At 55.6% G+C, this 17,497-nt stretch overlaps 1 protein-coding gene across 1 annotated transcript; it reads left to right on the top strand.

Moving 5' to 3' along the window:
* The first annotated feature begins 3,570 nt into the window (after nucleotides 1-3,570).
* On the top strand, nucleotides 3,571-16,023 carry SYNDIG1L (synapse differentiation inducing 1 like). The gene is made up of 4 exons (XM_015287675.4): nucleotides 3,571-3,778; nucleotides 10,559-11,011; nucleotides 12,179-12,316; nucleotides 13,911-16,023. The coding sequence occupies exons 2-4, from the start codon at nucleotides 10,583-10,585 to the stop codon at nucleotides 14,067-14,069; spliced, it is 726 nt and encodes a 241-aa protein (XP_015143161.2). The 5' UTR covers nucleotides 3,571-3,778; nucleotides 10,559-10,582; the 3' UTR covers nucleotides 14,070-16,023.
* Nucleotides 16,024-17,497: the final 1,474 nt, after the last annotated feature.

Here is a 17,497-nt window from a genome sequence, read left to right as displayed (position 1 = left end):
GCAGCGGAGCTGAGACCCATCCCAGAGACCCCACGGGGGCTGGGGACAAAGGGACGTCCCCGCAGGCTCAGATGCATTCAAGTGCTTTTGGCAGCAGCCATCGTTTCTGCTTAGCGAGAGGGAGGAGAATGACACCAATCCCAGAAGGAAGGTGTTCAAACAGATCGCAGACACAAGCTTTTCCTGGGCTTTAGCTGAGGTATCCCAGTGATCAGGTGCTAACAGCATTAGAGGCATGGCACACCTTCGTGCTGGCTGTTATGTTTCTGGGGGGGACCCGTAGCTTACATCTGCCTTCCTGAGCCCTCCGGGATGCTCGGGAACGCCACGGACTTCATTCTGCCCCCCAGGGCCCAGCGCTTCACTACTACAGGAGGCTTTTTAAAACGCTTTTCTGTGTCTTTCATCATAAACAGTCAGAATTTGTCTTCTAATTGAAAACCTGGACTCGTCCATAACAGCTGAGTCACTACCAACACATACAGTAATATTTTTGTTATTTTCTGTATCCCTTTATGAAAGCAAACTGACAACACGTGTGTTTTTTTCCCCCTCACCACTGTACATTAACCAGATGGTTTTCACTCTATTGTCCACAGATCCACCCACATCTTTCTTCCCTTAATGCTTCCAGTTAATTTAGAAACCACGAGCAATTATGGAGAGCTGAAGTCGTTCCTTCCAATATGCTTCTCCTTCTACTTGTCCACACTTAATTTCCTCTCCCACCACGCTGCTCAATTAATTAGGTTTGGCTGATCCCTCCAAAGCTCCTCTCTCGATTCCAGCTTTCGCTAAGCCGATCATTTTGAACAGCCACAAATATCAGCTAATCTCTGCCGCGTCCCCCCATCTCTGCGCTGCGGCCGTCAGATCACAGCGCTCGGCTCCCACGGACGCCTCCCGTCCCCACGCGGCCCCGCTGCCCCTCTCGAGCGCTGTGTTTGCCTTTCATCTCCTCTTGCTTGCTTTCGCCGCGTTCCGAGGACGTGCCGCAGCTGAGCCCTCACCTTCATGGAGACCTTCCAATTATTTCGGGTTTTAGTAGTTTCGGTCCATTCCCGGCGGTAAATCTTTCATCTCGGCTCTCCTCTTGTGGCTGCTGGCAGGAGTTCAGGCTTGCAGCATGCAGCGATCTGGTTCTTGGCCGTCAATAAAGTACTGTTACCAAATTTGTCGTGGCGTATTTATCTGTTGCTATGTCTGTAGCTAGATGAAGCCTGTGAAGCTCGGGACACGTTGGCAGTGAGTTTTTAATGTTTGATACAACATAATCAAAAACAAAGGCCCACCTTCCTGCGCACGGCATCTCTGAAATGCTACCACAGCCTTTTACTCATGTATTCTATGTCTATGGCAGCATTTTCTTCTAATTATTTTTTTGAAGAGAAGCATCACTTAGCTGGTATAACAAGCCCAATGTGAGAGCGCATCGGCTAATATTTAATGTAATGACATCTCATTTCCTTCTGCTGGATCCGTTCTCACCAGAGGACTCCCTTACCACCTGCAGCTGGGAGCAGGGGCCACTCGTACATCCGTTTTTCTTTCCTTCTCCCCAATGGAGGCAGAAATACAAGGCAGTGCTCAGCAGGGAAAGGGCTCTCAAGACCTCGAACCCTGGCCCTGTTGGCTCTCTGGGTGAGGAGGTGCCTGGCACGCGGCTCGCCCTCACTGCCCTGGGGTGGCTCATTGCTGACTGTTGGTCACGTAGCCTTTACAGGCAGGGTGGCACTCATGTCACCTCCCAGGGACGCTGCCCCGTCGTGACACGGGCTGGGGGGCTGACCCCCAACCTGTTTTACACCACACCTCCCTAAGCACAAGCGTATACATCCCGTATCAGTGTACGCCTGTGTTTCCCTTGGATCTGCCCGAGGCCGGCGAGGCTTAGATTTGCGATGCTAATGTCGCCTTATCGCCACACAGCCAGGAGAAGCAGCTCTGCTGCTAAGTACCGCCCGCAAAGTTGGCGAGGGCTAATCCCCCACCCGGCCGAGGAACTGCAGCGCTGCATTTTAATCCAGTGATTGCTCACGGCCTGTGTGAAGGATGGCGCTGCCGAAGCTGCTCATGAGGGCAGAGATGCCACACACCAGCAGAGGCAGCACTGGCATCCATCAGCTATATCTCTGTCCTCCTGCTGGGCATCTAGGCTCCTCGGCAGCTCCTTGGGTCTTGGCAAGCCAAGGATCGAGGTGCTTCTTCCATTCCTGACTTATCATTCTAGCTACCCTGCAGCATGCAGACCCTTTTCTCAGCAGCATCAGAGCCCCTCAGGCCTTGCCGAAGGGCTGGCCATGTGTGGTGAGGTTCTTCCTTCCTGGCCCTCTCTAATTAGCAGGTGCTGGCTGAATGCAGCTGTGCAGGAGCTGACAGTGGAGGCAGACAATGGGGCTGCCTGCAGCTGTGTGCATGCCCATTGCCACCAGCAGCTCCTGGAGAAGGCCACTGCCACCAAGTCTTGCCAACAAGCAGGGAGTCGCATGCTACCACCTGGGCTGGCAGACCTTCGCCTGCAGAGATGCTGTAGAACTGCTTTCCCCTCCACCTCCTTTGTGGCATCTCAAGCACCTTCTCATTTGTCCCACTCCCTAGAGACATGAACACTGTTTCCTTCTTGGGGTTTGAAGGCTGTGTGGGACCCCCCCCCACACCACCACACCACTCCCCATGCTATGCCAGCTGGGTCTGGCCGACAGAGACACTTTTATCTGGGGACTGCTAAATTAACAGCAGGCATTCTGCTCTAGCTGCCATCCTGGTCCCCTGGCTGTGGCCACCTGCCCATGGCTGGGGCTGTGGGCTCAAATCTTCCCCAGTGCTACCTGCATGGGGACATGTGCTCTGCCCCCAGGGAGCTTCCAGCCAGCTGCAACACTTGTCGCTATCCTTAATGGGAGGACACAAAGCCCAGACCCTGTTCACGCTCCCAACCTGCATGATACAGTCAGTCCCTGCGGCTCCTAGAAAGACGTGCACCCAACTGGGAGCCTGGGTCGATGAGGTGCCCCAGTCCCCAGCTCTGGATGAGCCACTCTTCAGCCTCGTGCGCTCCTGCTGAGCCGGGGGAGGAGCTGAGCTCTGGGGAGTTCAGGAGCAGGTGGGGAGCGCAGAGCTTGGGGAGCTGCTGGAGCATCTCCTGGACAGAGTGGGGGAGAGGAAGACTTGCATGGTCGGTGCCATCTCGTGTCGTATTGGTGTGAATCTGGATTCACTCCGCTCAACCGGAGCGCTACCCAGCGAGCGTGAGGCCAATCCTGCCGCTGCCCGGGGTCCCTGCGGTGGAAGGCAGGACAGAACTTGGCTGAGGCTCAGCGACAAATCCCATTTCCTTCTCCCTTTAAGCTCTCGCAGGGGGCTCCCTCCGGACGATCAGGGGAGCGGCAGGGGCTGTGCGGTGCCAAAGGCAGGGAGCAGAGAAGGCAGCGACTTTCCTCCTCTCTCTCTAACCCAGCGGGAGGAGAAGCCACGCCGAGGAGAGGCGCTCACAAAAGGAGCGCTGGCGACGCGCAGCTCCCGATAGCGGCCGCCGGGAGCCGGGAGCAGCGCGGCCGAGAGCGGCGGAGAGCGGTGGTGCCGCCGCAGGCGGGGGCCCCTCTGCCGCACCGCACCGCACCGCACCGCGCCCGCCGCGCTGCCGCACCGCCCGCCACCGCCCGGGGCTCCGCCGTGCCGCTCCCCGCAGCCCTCGCAGCCCCGCCGGGCCCCGGGCAGCCCCGCCGCAGCCATGCCCGCCGCCGTTCCGCCGCCTCTCCAACTTGGCGGCTGAGCCGAGGTAAGAGAGCCTGCTCGGGTCGGGGGGGGGGGGGGGGGGGGGGGGGGATGCGGTTTGCTTCGGGGAGCGCCTCGGGCTGGGAAAATGTGTCGGGGGCTGTTAGGGCTGCGACTCGGAGAGAGAGGGTGGCGGCGGCGCCCGGGGTGATGCTACCGTTCGTGGGTGCCGGGGTGGGCGAAAGGGAAGGGTTTCGGCAAAAGTTTCTGAGGCTGACTATGGCCGAGGGGCTGCGGAGGCACCCGGGGCTGCCGCGTGAATGGGAAGCCAGCCGGCGGCTCTCCGAAGTTTGGGGCTTCCCTTCTGCCGGGCTGTCCGAGCGGCCCGGGTCACCCGGGGGAGTGCAGGGCGGCGGCAGCGAGGAGCGCGGCGCGGAGGGGCCGTGGCGGTGCGGAACTGGAACACGACCCGCTCGGGCAGAGCCTCCGCGCGTGTCCCCGGGGCAGCCCTCCCGGGCTCGCATCTGCGGCTCGGAGTTAGGAAGAGGAGCGCTCTCTGGAGCTGACCAGCGCCCGTTGGTTATTCATTCTCCAAAGCCGCTGCAGGTTGCACAGAACCCGCGCCGCTCTCCACCGACGCGCCGTACCGGGTTGCTTGTTTTGCCTCCGAGAGGCAAATTTCCTTTGCAGCACCTCGGGAGAACCCCTTTCCCCAGGAAGACTCCGAGTGGAAAGCAGCGCCGGGCAAACAACGGGGGCGGCCGGGGGAGAGGGGTCTGAGGCTGCCCGCGGGCACAGGGCACGCAGCCCCGGCCTCCCGGGGACGAGGCTGGTGACTCTGTGGGCTGTCAGGAGAAGGAATTACCCAATCAAAAAGGCAGAGACTGCGTTTCTCCAGCAAAAGTTTCTGTTGTCATGAAAATGGCTGGCAGATGGAAAGCACTGGGGAGCTGAATCGGCTTCGCTTCAGCTCCCCGAACCACCATCAGAGGCAGGTAATAAACACCGTTATTAAGGAATGAGTAATTTGCTGCAGCTCCAGCACGGTGCATTTGCACAGCGTATCCCCGCCTTTGCCTGGTGCAGATCCCCTCCCTGCCCTGGAGCCCTGCAGCCAGGCCTGGGAGCACCGCTCGTGGCACTCCTCTGCCCGCTGCTCTGAGGGGGTCTTTTTAGGCCACACTTTGAGCCAGCTTCTCTCCGTCTGTAGAATCCGTGATGGGCAAAGGATCGGTGGTTTCAGTTGAAAAGCCAAGACACGGTGCTGAGAGGGGGGGGAAGCCCTTTATAGATTTCCTCTCAATAGTCCTTACTGCTGCTGTTTGTCTGCGAAGCGAAGAAGGCAGCAAAGCAAGCCGAGTGCTCCGGTGAGCCTGGAGCAGAGTGCTTAACAGAGACATTGAAAAACTGTGTAGCTGCCACCAGTGGGAGCCTCCTTAAACACGGGGGAGGGGGGGGGCAGATCCCCATCCGATGACTCCATTTCTTTGGCAGTAGCAGATATTAGCACCATTTGGCTTGCATAGCGCCTACTGGCTGGGGTAGCAGCTGAAGTTTGTGCGATGTGCTCCTGTGCTGGACATCAGTATGCTGCTCACAGGTGGGAAACTTTGGGGTTGGAAAAGTGAAGGAGACATGTGCCGTGTCCACAGTATAAGTCGTAAGTAAGGGAGAGCAGATTATTGGCAAATGAATGAAATGTCTGAGCTGTGAGGGAAAGAGTGATGGCCCAGGAGAAGGAAATCCCCCTGAGCTGAATGAAGGCAGATAGAGGACAACATAAACAGGCCAGTGGGGAAGGGAGGTGATAGCACCAGCCTTCAGGGTGCTCATGAGTCATTTGTACGTATGTGTTTTAAACAGAGACAAATGAACAGTTCCTAATAACCGATGTACGTTGCCAGCCTTGTCTGATAGCAGGGGGACATGGAGAGAGCACATGGCTTCATCCCATCTCAAACCCTCTGGAAGGGGTGGACATTTCCCTGTCCTCACTGGTAACAACTGCTAGCTGTGTGCTATGTCCTTGTCCTCGCCTTACGCTGCTCTCAGCTGGCCCACACCTCTTGCCTGGGTAAAAGTGGGGTCTCCTTTGCCAGGTCAACCCTGAGCTGCGTGACAGGATGTGGTCAGGGTGCCATGGCCCTGGGGAGCTCACAGACAGAGGAAGAGCCTTGAGGTGGAGATGATGGGACTGAAGCAGAGGGTATGGGTGAAATGGGGGAGCTGGAAGAAGAGTTGGAGCCATGTGGGGTGGCAGTCATGTTCTGTTCAGTGCTAGGAATAAACAGCAATGGAGAAAATCTATGTGAAACTGAAGACTGGAACCACTAGCACAGAGAAACCAGCCATGAGTAAAATTACAACCCACATGCACGAGCTTCTGCTCGCCTTCCTGCAGCAGTGAGAACACCCTGGCAGTAAGCACATCCTCAGGGAACTCCGTGAGATGCCCTATGGCAGAGGCTCACAGTGCACGCAGATACCTGGGCAGGGAGCTTGGCTGGGCCAGAGCACTGGGCTGACAGCCCTGGTTCCCAGCAACTCTGCCCTCATGGGCATTCCTAAGCAGGCATTAGCGCAGAGGGTGGGGTGCCAGTGTGTGTCCCTCCAGAGGACAGCAGCCACAGTATGTCCTTAGGGTGGTCCTGAGCTGAGCAAGGGGAGTTTGAAGCCTGAAATTGACCTGAGCTGTTGTTCCTACGGGGCAGAAAACATGAGAAGGCACTTTCCCCTGATGCTGGGAGGACATCTCTCCTGGGCTGCTTCCTCCAATAGCTGTGATGCTGAGCGACAGCCTCTCCGCACCGGAGTCACTGTGCTGACTCGCACCAGCTCCCAGCGACTCCTCTTGGTCCTCAAACCAACGTTTTGCAACGTGCAGAAGCCTCTGGTGAGAGCTGTCCATCACTTCTGATTGGCACAAAGCGCTCCCACTGGCTCGCTGGGGCTTGCTGCTGCGGGCTAAGACTGGCTGGAGGCAAGCGTTCTGGTCCTGGGGGCTGAGATGAAGGTCCCAGAGCAGCTGTCGGCACCTCGAGAGCTCTCCTGGCCTCGTCCCGGCCCCATCCCCGGCACGAAGCAGGCGGCTGCCCCGTGGCACCCCATTGCCTCCAGCAGCGGGGCATCCCCCACACCCCCAGCCATCCTGCAGGATCACCCGCTCGCTGATTTGTTTATTCGTTTGCATCTCTCCGGCTAAAAAAAAAGGGACACCGAGAGGGCCCGAACGTGCTAATTTTACACCTCGCCACCCACACAGCCAAGCGGCTCATCGCCGCCGCCCTCCTCCATCCCGCTGCCCCTCCCCAGCTCCGTCCCTGCGCACGGGGACACCTGGGGACCCCGCAGCCCCCGCGCTGCGTGGAGCGCCTGGGACACCTAGCGGCCACCTCTCCCCACGGCGGCCGGGGGGGACCGCTGTCGCTGGGCCGCCCCAGAGACCGATTTGCTGCTTTTTCCCGTTTTTCCTGAGCACGCTGACCTTCCCTGTGCCTTAGGCCAGGCTAAGCTGCCCTTCTCTCTTGGAAATGTGAGGACACATAGCGCAATCACAGCCTTCTAATGAGCCGGAGGAGTAGGGCAGAGTGTTTGCTTGACAAGGCAATTAGCTGATGATTGATTCTTGGAACAACCACTTAATTCATCATTAACTGGACTAATCGCAGGCAGCATCTGTGCCGAGGGTCTCAGCGAGTGCTGCACCGCCAAGCTGGGGCAGCCGTGGGGATGGGGTGTGGAGGTGGGCTGCGTGACGCACGGAGCCGAATTTGGTATGTTTTCATTGTCGTGCCTTATTTTGGTTCCTTCTCTACCTGGTTGGAAAAGATCGCAGTACTGAAGGCAATTTTCCTGCTCTGCAGGGAAAAACCAGGAGAGCCAGGGAGAGCCCAGCCCCGTGGTTTATAGTATCACAGAACCACAGAAAGGCTTGGGTTGAAGGGATCTCCAAGCCCACTCAGTCCCACTCTGTGGGCTGCCCCCCACCAGCTCAGGCTGCCCAGGGCCCCATCCAACCTGGCCTCGAGTGCCTCCAGGGATGGGGTTCCCACAGCTGGGAAACATGTTTGTGGTGCTTAGGGCGAAGAGGCAGCTTGGAGGGGCCACCACACATTGCCTTGGCCACAGTGCTCAGCTTGACTGCAGGGAGCACGCAGGGCTGAGGCATGGGGCTCTGTGTCACTCAGGATGTTATGTCCCTATGCTATGTGTACACCTATATTTGGGCACCTTGTGCCTGAGAGTATCTCGCTGCTGCTGCCTGCTGCCAGCACCACAGGGCTAATTGCTCTCCATGCTACACTGTCATGCTTGTAATGAGGACGGAGAGTGTCTGCTCTTCCCAAGTTGGGCTTTTACATCTTCTTTGCTTTCATCAGCCTGCTTCATTCCTCTTCCCCCAAGCCTAGTTATTACCAGGCTTACTTTGTGAAGTCCCAGCGTGGCTAAATCTTATGTAGGATCCCGATAAACCACATAGGTTTGGGAAAGCTCTGTCCATTCCTGCACACGCGTAGCTGGCGCTGTGCCTCACTCATCCTGCAGTTCCCACCTGAATATTACCTGTAATGTTTTTATAGCCCTGGTCTCCACCAGGCTCTGCATCATCTTATACTCCTCAGGGTGAAAGACAACAAGGAAAGGAGTTTAGTGCAGGTCACTCTCTACAATCCTGGAGTGCCCTTAGATGTGACTCAAGTCAGCCAGCCCACGTCCCATCATCTGACTCCACCCATTGAGATGCCCTAGGTGAGCAGAGTTCTGCTCAGCAATAGCCCAGCCATGTAGGGGTGCTCTTCCTGCCCTGCCCCATCATTTCTCATGGCTTTTCTTTTTTTGCTGAGCTTTTGCTGTGAGTTACTGGTGGCCTCACTGTGTCCCACCTCTGCTTGTTTTTCAGAGCTCCCATCCTGAACACTCCCTGCTCCCCCCCAGGCTGGCTATTGGGTTCCTAATTCCTCACAGCCCCTTTCCCTTATATCTGTCCCTCACTCACGCTGTGCTCGCTTCCCAGTTCTGTAAGCAGACTCATCTCCCCCTCCTCAGAATCAGTGCTGCTGGCCTCACCTATGATAAGCAGCAACATCCACACCTGCAGCATCCCCTTGCCGGATCCCTCCCAGCACATCTGGTAGTGTGGCCAGAAACATTCCTGGAGATGCCGATGCCTCATCACGACCAGCAGCTTTGCTGGAGTTGGGCTCCTGGTTGGGCTGCTACACTCAGGTGATGCACAGAGACTGCTCAGTCCTTATTGTTTAATTAATAAAGAAAAATACCTCCATTCCTGGAGGAGTTCAAGGCCAGGTTGGATGGGGCACTGGGCAACCTGATCTGGTTTCTGATTTAGCAGCCCACATCAAGGGGTTGGTTCTTTAAGGTCCCTTCCAACCCAAACCATTCTATGATTCTACGATTTTGTTGTAAATCTGATTGGCATCTTGAGGTAGGCATGGTTATTTTGGTCTGTGCAGGAAATGAAAATATCTGTGATACCAACTTGCATCACCCTTAAACATTGTGGAAATACTTCCTGCCCATCTGCTGCGTGAGCCATTGAGTACCTTATTGGCAAGGTGGGAGAAAGCAGACAATGATTTTGGGGAGGGAGGTGTGGAGAGCATTCATGCAGTGTTTTAGCAATGTGGGAGTGCTTTTGAATGGCTTCATTTTCCTAAACAGCTTTCTAAAATGTGCCAACTGCTGCCAACACAAAGCCCATCAACAGGGACATTTACAACGGGCTGTGGCACTAAAAGCCGTGCAGTACGGCAGAATTTGGCCGAGAGAACGGGGCCTTTTGGGAGGCAATTGGGCTTTTTGCTCCCTGGAGTCCTCAAATCCAACTTCTTCATTTATATTTTCTATCTGAGGATTGATTTGAAGCCAAAGCAACGAGCCTGCCGTCGGTAGGGCCGGTGCACCACAGGGAGCCCTATGGCAGGTAGCTGTGTGCTCTGCTTTGCAGCATCCAGCAGAGGAAGCAGCTGCGGAGGCCTCTGGGGAACAGAGTGACATTTGGGGCTGCAAGGCAGGAAGGTGGCACGCTCCAGCAGCCTGGAGCACGCAGGGAGGGCTGGAAAAGAGGGCACACGGATACTGAGCAGCGCGAAGCGATCGTTCCTCTCTCCTGGGGGATTCTGATATTTCACTACACATTTTCTGTGTGCTGAGATGGGTTGGAAAGCCAAAACAGTGAGCGCTGCTTTGAAGAAGTAGGGTTGAAATGTTTCATCTCAGAAAATTTCATGTCAGAAAAAAAAAAAAAAAAAAGAAGAAGAAGGCAGCAGAGTGTTTCAGCGCTCTGAAATGGAGGAAGGGAGTAAGGACTGGAATTTTCCTCAGGAAGAAACCAGTGTTGGCACCGGTAGCTGAGGACTCCTGGCTTTCCTCAGCTGTTGCCTCCCCACACCCCAGCCTCAGCCCAGCCACAAAAGAGCCCTCAGAGATTGTCCCATGTCCATGAAACCACTATCTGAGCACGCTTTGTAGCAGTACAGATTATGAGCCAGCTCTACAGATGCAGAGGGACTGCTCCCATCAGGCTGCACATGGCCATATCGAGATGCGTTATAGACACAGCAATCTTAATCTAGCCTGAACCAGATCGCTTTGCTGCACAGCTGGATCCTTATCTTCCTACCAGCTGGGGAGGGACAAGGAGATGATCATTCTGGTAGGAGAGCATTCAAGCTGTGGGAAGTGGGGGAGGGCTCTTCTTTTCCCTCACGCTGCCAAATCCTGTTCCCTCTTGCTTTGCTCACATTGGCTCCGCGTGGGCAATGGCTTCCCCACTGCCTTGCCATGAGGGGGTGACAGCCCCCTCTGCTCTCTGCTCCCACAGGATTCCTCCTACCCTGCCAGCAGCATGGAGAGTGTGCGCGAGCTCCAGGACCCGCTGTTGGCCAAGGCTAACGGGCACCTCCACAGCAGCTATTCTTACCACCAGCACCACAACCAAGACTACCCCGGCCACCACTGCCAAGGGAAACTGTACTCCTACATCTTCCAAAACACTGGCGGAGCCAGGACTCACCAGCTGCTGGATGCCAGCTCCCTGCAGCTGGCTGTGGAAGCCTTGTACGGCCCCAATTTCATCCTCGTGAAAGATGAGACTGCTCTCAAGGCAAAGGACAGCAAGACAGAGAGCTGTGAGACCACTTTTACGGAAGGTAAAGAGGTTCTGTCTGACAGCCCTGATGGGCACGAGGCACAAGGGTCCTGCCTGGTAGAGAGTGACATCCGCATCCAAACCGTGTCCTACGAGGTGGAGGAGGAGGAGCTCCAGGAGTACGAGGTGAGCTTTGTGCGGAGGGTTGGCACCACTCACCTCCTGTGGTGACTGGGCCAAGTGCTTGGCTTCCCTCCCAGACCCCACTCTCTCCTGTCTCCTCAGTCTCTATGCACCCAGAATTTCTTCTTTCTGCTTAACATTCCCAATCCCTTCCCCTCAGCGCGGACCTCAGATGGAGGCCGCCAGCTTTTCTGCTGGCAGTCTGGAAACCGTCTGGGGCCGTCTCTGCAGCGTGCTTACGGCGACAGCAACCCTTTGACAAGGGCGATGTGTGGCCACCGTGATGCTGGATGTAATGGGAAACAGTGCTCCTGTTGCATAACAGCAAAATTCACATGCATGATGTTAGTGCAAGAAAGCTTAATATATCAAGGCAGGATGGATCTCGCAGGGAAAGAATAAAGCTGGCGAAGCAGCCTCATTCTGCACATTACCCAGGACCTGGCAGGTCCCCGGTGCGTGCTGGAGCCAGGGCCCATCTGCTGGCACAGCTCTGCTGCTGCCCCGAGGGCCAGTGGAGTGGCTTCCCTGGCTCTCCCCACCTCTCCGTGGCTTCCCACAGCACACATCACTGCCAAACAGTTCAGCTGGGCAGGCCGTGGCCAAACACAGGCAGGCTGATGGCAGTGACGTGAGAAATGGGATTGCTAAGAGGACAGGACACACTGCCACCGTGATGGAGGCTCCGATTCAACCGCTTCCCTTCAATCTCTAAATTAGTTTAGCAGGATATCGATCTACCGGTCCCTAATGGGGTTAAGGCACTTTGTTTAAGTTAGTTTAAGCTGACAAACAGCCAGCTCCGCCAAAGCTCCAGATATCTCAGTGTAAGAATATCTCACAGGGAAATCCTAGACCCCAGCCGGTGAGCTCAGCAATGCTCTGGCAGGGAGCCGAGGCGCCTGAATGTGCTGAGCCACGGCTTTCCTCACCGAACCCGGCTGGGCTGCCGGAATATTTCTGAAACTCACGCCTTGAGTGTGCAGCTGGGAGGCGTGTGAGGACCCAGAGCAGGACTGGGGAGGAAGTTGGGGGGAGCTGGGGGGAAGGACAGGGCTGTGGGGCGTGTGGGGTCACCGGGAGCAGTGGCCGGGCCTGCTGGGCCGCGGGGCAGCTCATGGAGGCGCGGGTGCAGCTCCCCACAGGCCCCGACTCTGTTTATCTTTGCAGAGCGACTCCTCTAGTGACAGCGAAAGCGAGGACCAATTCCTGATGCTCCCCCCCCGGGACCACCTGGGCCTGGCCCTGTTCTCCATGCTGTGCTGCTTCTGGCCCCTGGGGATTGCTGCCTTCTACTTCTCCCAAGGGGTAAGAGATCCCCAGCCGTGGGCTCCTTTGCTCTCTTGCATGTGCTCAGCCCTGCAGCAAAGGGTCCTGCAGGGCACCGGGCATCCTTTTGCCCATTTCTATGCCCAGACCCCTGAGGGCTGAGGCAAGGGGTGCTTCCTGCTCCTGGATGTCTGCACAGCTGAACTGCTCTCCCGAGCCTTCAGGCGTTACCTGGGGAACTGGGGCTCCTCTTGCTTTCCCGCAGAAGGCTCTCACCCTCCAGCCAGGCAAAGGAATGTGGCATTTTCCATCTGCCCTCCCATTCTCCAGCAGTAATGAGACCCTGCTCTGTGATCCCATCTGCTGCTCATGCCCTGCAGACCAGACATGCTGGAGACTCTGGTCCCCATATCACCATACCTTTGTTTCTGCTCCTCACTCATTAAATTGTGTGTGCCCACCCCAGGCTGTGTGAAGCTGGAAAGCTTCATAAGTGTGTAACAGGAGCATCTGACACAGAGCCAGTGAGAGGACTGGGACCTGCCAAGTGGCTGACTTCACGTTTCTGCACACGGTACAGCACAGCATGCTGCATTCTCCATGTGATAATGCGCTTCATACAATTCAAACTTAGCTCTGCTACAGTTGCCACTCGGGCTCACTCTGTGGGGCAAGGAGTATCTTTTTGGCTGTATCTGTGCACACTGGCTGCCCTGATTTTAACAGAGTAACTAGAGCACCAGCCATGAGCAATACTGACAGCAGCTTTGGGTGCACCCTGAGCACACAGGGCAGCTGGAAGTTGCCAGCCAGTGAGCTGGCACCCATGTTGCCTCCATCATTGCCCCTTCTTTGTCAATAGGTTTCAGCTGAAGATTCAAAGCAGGCAAAATCTTTTAAATGTCATTAAACATAAGGTGTTCAAGAAACGTGCCCATGTGGCACTGAGGGACATGGTTAATGGACATGGTTAATGGACATGGTGAGGATGAGCTGCTGGTTGGACTGGATGACCTTAGTGGTCTTTTCCAACCTTAATGATTCTATGATTCTAAGTGGCCTGTTGTTCCTTCACTTTGGTGCTCTACTAGCACTTCTGGGATAAGGTAGCCAGCTGATTTGGCTGTACGCTTAGAAAGCACATAAGCCACGGCTCCTACATAGTCACAGTATTCTTCCTGAGATCTTTTTAAATACGGAGTGATCAGCAAAAATGCAGAGCATCAGCAGACTTCCCACTTAGCCCACTCAAGGCACCAAAATCTGTTCGCAAAGCACGGTGACATAACCACATTAGAATGCACTCCACGATAAATTTAGGTATCAAAAAACACAGTGCTAGCCTAGGGCTCTCCTCAGGTTCATACAGAGAGGGACACCTGCAGAGGGGACAACAGAGAGGCCACTTATCTGAGACTCCTTGCTTTGAATAGCAGAATATGGACCTCCGGAAGGGTTTGCCATGTTTTTGGTGAGGGAAGCACTTGGGTGCCTGTACATCCCACTTTTAGCTTCTGCACTTGAATGAGGCGTGCTCCAGCTCGTGCACATCCATCCCTCTGCGTGTCGCAGCCTGACCCTGTGTTGCGCACAGGTGAGAAGGTACAGTGGTGTGTGCTTCTTCTCCTTCCAGACCAGCAAGGCTGTCTCCAAAGGAGATTTCCACCTGGCCAGTTCAGCTTCCCGCCGAGCTCTCTTCCTTGCCGCGCTCTCCATAACCATCGGTACAGGCGTGTACGTCGGGGTGGTGGTGGCACTCATCGCATATCTCTCCAAGGGGGGCCACGTGTAACTGCTGCCTGCACACCAGCGCGGTCCCCAGCCACCCGTCAAGCCTTCCTGTGGAGCACAGGGTGCCAGTCTTGCAAGGGCTGCTGGCATAGCAGGACCCAAGCTTGGATGCCCCGTGCCAGCCCTTTCCATTTTCAGACGCACAGTGGATTCTTGGAGATACTCAAAAGCCACCTGGATGTGGCTATGTGCAAGCAGCTCTTAGGAGGCCCTGCTTGAGCAGGGCTTGGACCAGTTACCCCCCAGAAGTCCCTTTCCATCCTCAACTAACCTGCGTCCTCCCTGGCACTGCGGTGTGACACCATCTGACAGCAGGGAACTGTGTAGTGACCTGACTGCTGGGACCAGGAGGAGCACAGTGGAAGATGTGTAAAAGCAATGCTGTGTGCTGCTGCTGGCTGCTGCCACCACTCTGCTCCAGGGCCACCACTTCCTCTCCCAGCTCTGCAGTGGGGACAGCCACCACCGATGCCCAGGCTTTGCCTATGAAAGGGACAGGCAGAGAGGAATGACTGCTCTTTCTTTTGGGTATCTGAGGCCCTGGTGTGGTTTCAGGACTCCTACGATGGGGACAACAATCTGTCGGTGCCATGAGTGGCACCTGGCCCCTCAGCTGCAGCAAAGGAGGAGCGTGCAGCATGAACGTGATGAAAAGGCATGCTCTGGGGTACTCTCTGCATCCCTTCCAGATGGACCTACAGTAGCTAGCCTGCTCCAGATGAGAACCAAGAAGAAATGCGGGCTGGTGCTTGCAGACAGTCACCAAAGGTAGTAGCAAAACCCACAAGGTTTTCCAGTGTTCACGATGATTGTCCCAATAACTGTAGTTCAGAGCTCCAGAAGGGCTGGCATCCCATGGTGATCTGGATATATTTGCAGTGGGAATTGCTACCCACAACATGACTGCAGGGCATGGGGGGAAGATCTCGACTCTCAACACTGAGTTGGGGGTTTGCGCACTAGGAGTGGGGAGCATAAGACTGGCATGGCATGCAGAGCTCAGGTGGGTGCTGGAAGCAAGGATCCAGAGAGGAGGAGGCCTGGGGGGAGCACAAGAGATGGGAAGACCCCAGTACACTTCTTCCCACATCTTGGAGGGGGCATCTCCATCTGTCCGAAGGCCTCTGCTGACTAGGAAGTACTGTACATCCATGCCTACAACTGACTTCTGCCTATCTGTATGTTGTCAGTGACAAACCAAGTGCTTCAGGGGTGGACACAAAGGCAGCGACTGCCCCAAAGGGCTCGGTTCAAAGGCCTTTCCTCACCCCCCACCTCGTGCCCTCTCACCCCTCTGCCGCTGGCTCTGCAAGTGGTGCGGTGTGTTCCTCACATGTACATTTCATCCTAAAGAAGCATGTTAATGTCTGCAATTCCTGTCGTACTCGAGCCATAAGGGAGAGAAGCACATCAGAGACCTGTTCAGAAGCAGTTCTGAAAGTTCCCATTATGTTTTATAACGTGGAAGAGCTAATAAAAGAGCAGGCAAAACAACGCTGTTTGCGCTAATGCGGGGCTGCAGAAGGAAGAGGTGAGCTCTGCAGGCTGCTGTGGGAGCGCTGAGATGGCCAAGAGCTGGAGGTGTTCTGCAGCTCCCCACGGAGATGAGCATCCAGCTGGTGGCTGGGCAGCGTGGGGGGAGCCGTGCTGCAGCGTGCATCACAGCCAGCAGCCTGTGCTGCGATGGGATGGGCTGTTAGCCACGAGAGGGGGGACAAGAACTGGGTAGAGAGAGGCTGGAGTATTGCCGTTCAGGCTGCTCTGCCTGGAGGAAAAGCTTCAAATAGAACGTGCTCGAGGAAGATCCCCCTGCACACCTCTGGGTCCGGCTCCTGGTCCCTGCAGGAGCATTGCCAACCCTTCCCATGTCTCATTCCTGCCCCTTCTTTAATTGGAGGCACAGGGGAAAGGACTGGGCTGGAGGGCCGACAGAATTAAAGTGTTTTCCACTAATAGCCTGAATCTCTGATGAACTTGTAAAGAGGGGAAAGGGGGCCGAGCAAGCACATCCCTAAGGGAGGTATTATGCAAATGGAGAAATTAGTTGGAAACAGCCTGAAGGGAAACGTGGAAATTGAAATCTGAGGACCAGCACAGAGACTGCTGCTGAATAACTTATCACAGATGCCCAGCGTCTGCTGCAGCCGCCGGAGCATCAGCAGAAAGGCAGTGAGCACAGCAGTCAGGGACCAGGAGAGATCCAGAAATGTGACTGAGCTAAGAAAAATTAAAAAGAGATAACATTAAACCCAATCGGTAGGCACAGAAGAGATTATTCCCTCCTGTTCTCCCCCAGCTCCCCTTGGTATCCTCAGCCCCGTGGCAGAGTTCCATAGGTGTCCTGACCCCAATCTAAATTATGACACCTATTTGCAACTGAGCCTCCCCCACAGAGGCTGCAGGTCCTGCATGGCACCCCCAGCCCCACTCTACTGCGTGGGCAGGATCCTGCAGCCCCCCAGGCCCACTGCTCAAAAATGCCCATCTCAGCACCGTGGTCCTGCCAGCACTTCTAACCCTTACTCTGGGCTGGTGACACCATAGTGCAGGGTGTCTATCTGTCCATCCGTGCGTATGGGCAGACGCAGCCCTTTCCCAGGAGAAGCTGTCCTTCTTGGGGCAAAAGTGCCTCTGCCACCCCATGTGTGTCCTCTGGGGATGGCAAGGAAGGAGCTGGAGGGAAAAACAAGCAGAGTCCATCCTTCTCCTCTTTTAATGGCACAGCCAGTGCTTTCCCTTCACAGCAATTCAGTTCGGAAATAGCTAATTAAGTGAGATTGGGTACATTTTCTATTCCTGTTTAAAAAAAAAAAAAAAAGAAGTCAAGGAAAACAACAGTGCATCTCAGCACATCCCTGCGGCAGCCTCCCCTCTCCTCTTGGCTTCCCACAAACAGCCTACAGCAGGGCGCACACAGCCCATGGCCATGCCACCTTGGGGACCTAGGGGAAGAGTTTCAGGAGAAAAGCCAAGCAAGGGCCACCGCTGCAGCATCAGCTCTGAGAGCAGGGCGCTCATTAGCCTTCCTCCACCATCCTTAAACACGGGAACACGCCATGAGGCTGAGCTGTCCCATCCCGCTTCTGCCCCCCGTGTCCCCGCCATGCCCAGCTGGGGGATGCTTGGGAATGGTTGGGCACCGCTCTGCAGCACTCTCATGGAGTTCTTCTCCAAAACTCATCTGTTCTCCAGATATTGATTGTGTTAAACCAGTGTGACACATCAGCACTCTCGTTGTCTAGAAAAGCAACAGCAGGGAATGCAGCACCTGGATTTTGGCTGAACAGTACAGAGCCAGGTACTATTGTCAGGCATGCGTGGTCCAAAACAGCTATGTTGGGTTTTAATGGGGTATTAATATTGCAGAAGAAGATCTGTTTGTCTCGAGGACAAAGTCCTTGAGGAGCAGCATGAGGATTGATCTTCTTC

This window comes from Gallus gallus, chromosome 5, assembly GCF_016699485.2.
Source record: "Gallus gallus isolate bGalGal1 chromosome 5, bGalGal1.mat.broiler.GRCg7b, whole genome shotgun sequence".
NCBI lineage: Eukaryota > Metazoa > Chordata > Aves > Galliformes > Phasianidae > Gallus > Gallus gallus.
This window is presented reverse-complemented; position numbering and strand designations above follow the sequence as displayed.

Coding starts and splice junctions, on each gene's coding strand:
- SYNDIG1L (XM_015287675.4), top strand. CDS start 10,583: ATGGAGAGTGTGCGCGAGCTCCAGGACCCGCTGTTGGCCAAGGCTAAC. Junction 11,012..12,178: donor AGGAGCTCCAGGAGTACGAG/GTGAGCTTTGTG, acceptor TTATCTTTGCAG/AGCGACTCCTCTAGTGACAG. Junction 12,317..13,910: donor CCTTCTACTTCTCCCAAGGG/GTAAGAGATCCC, acceptor TTCTCCTTCCAG/ACCAGCAAGGCTGTCTCCAA.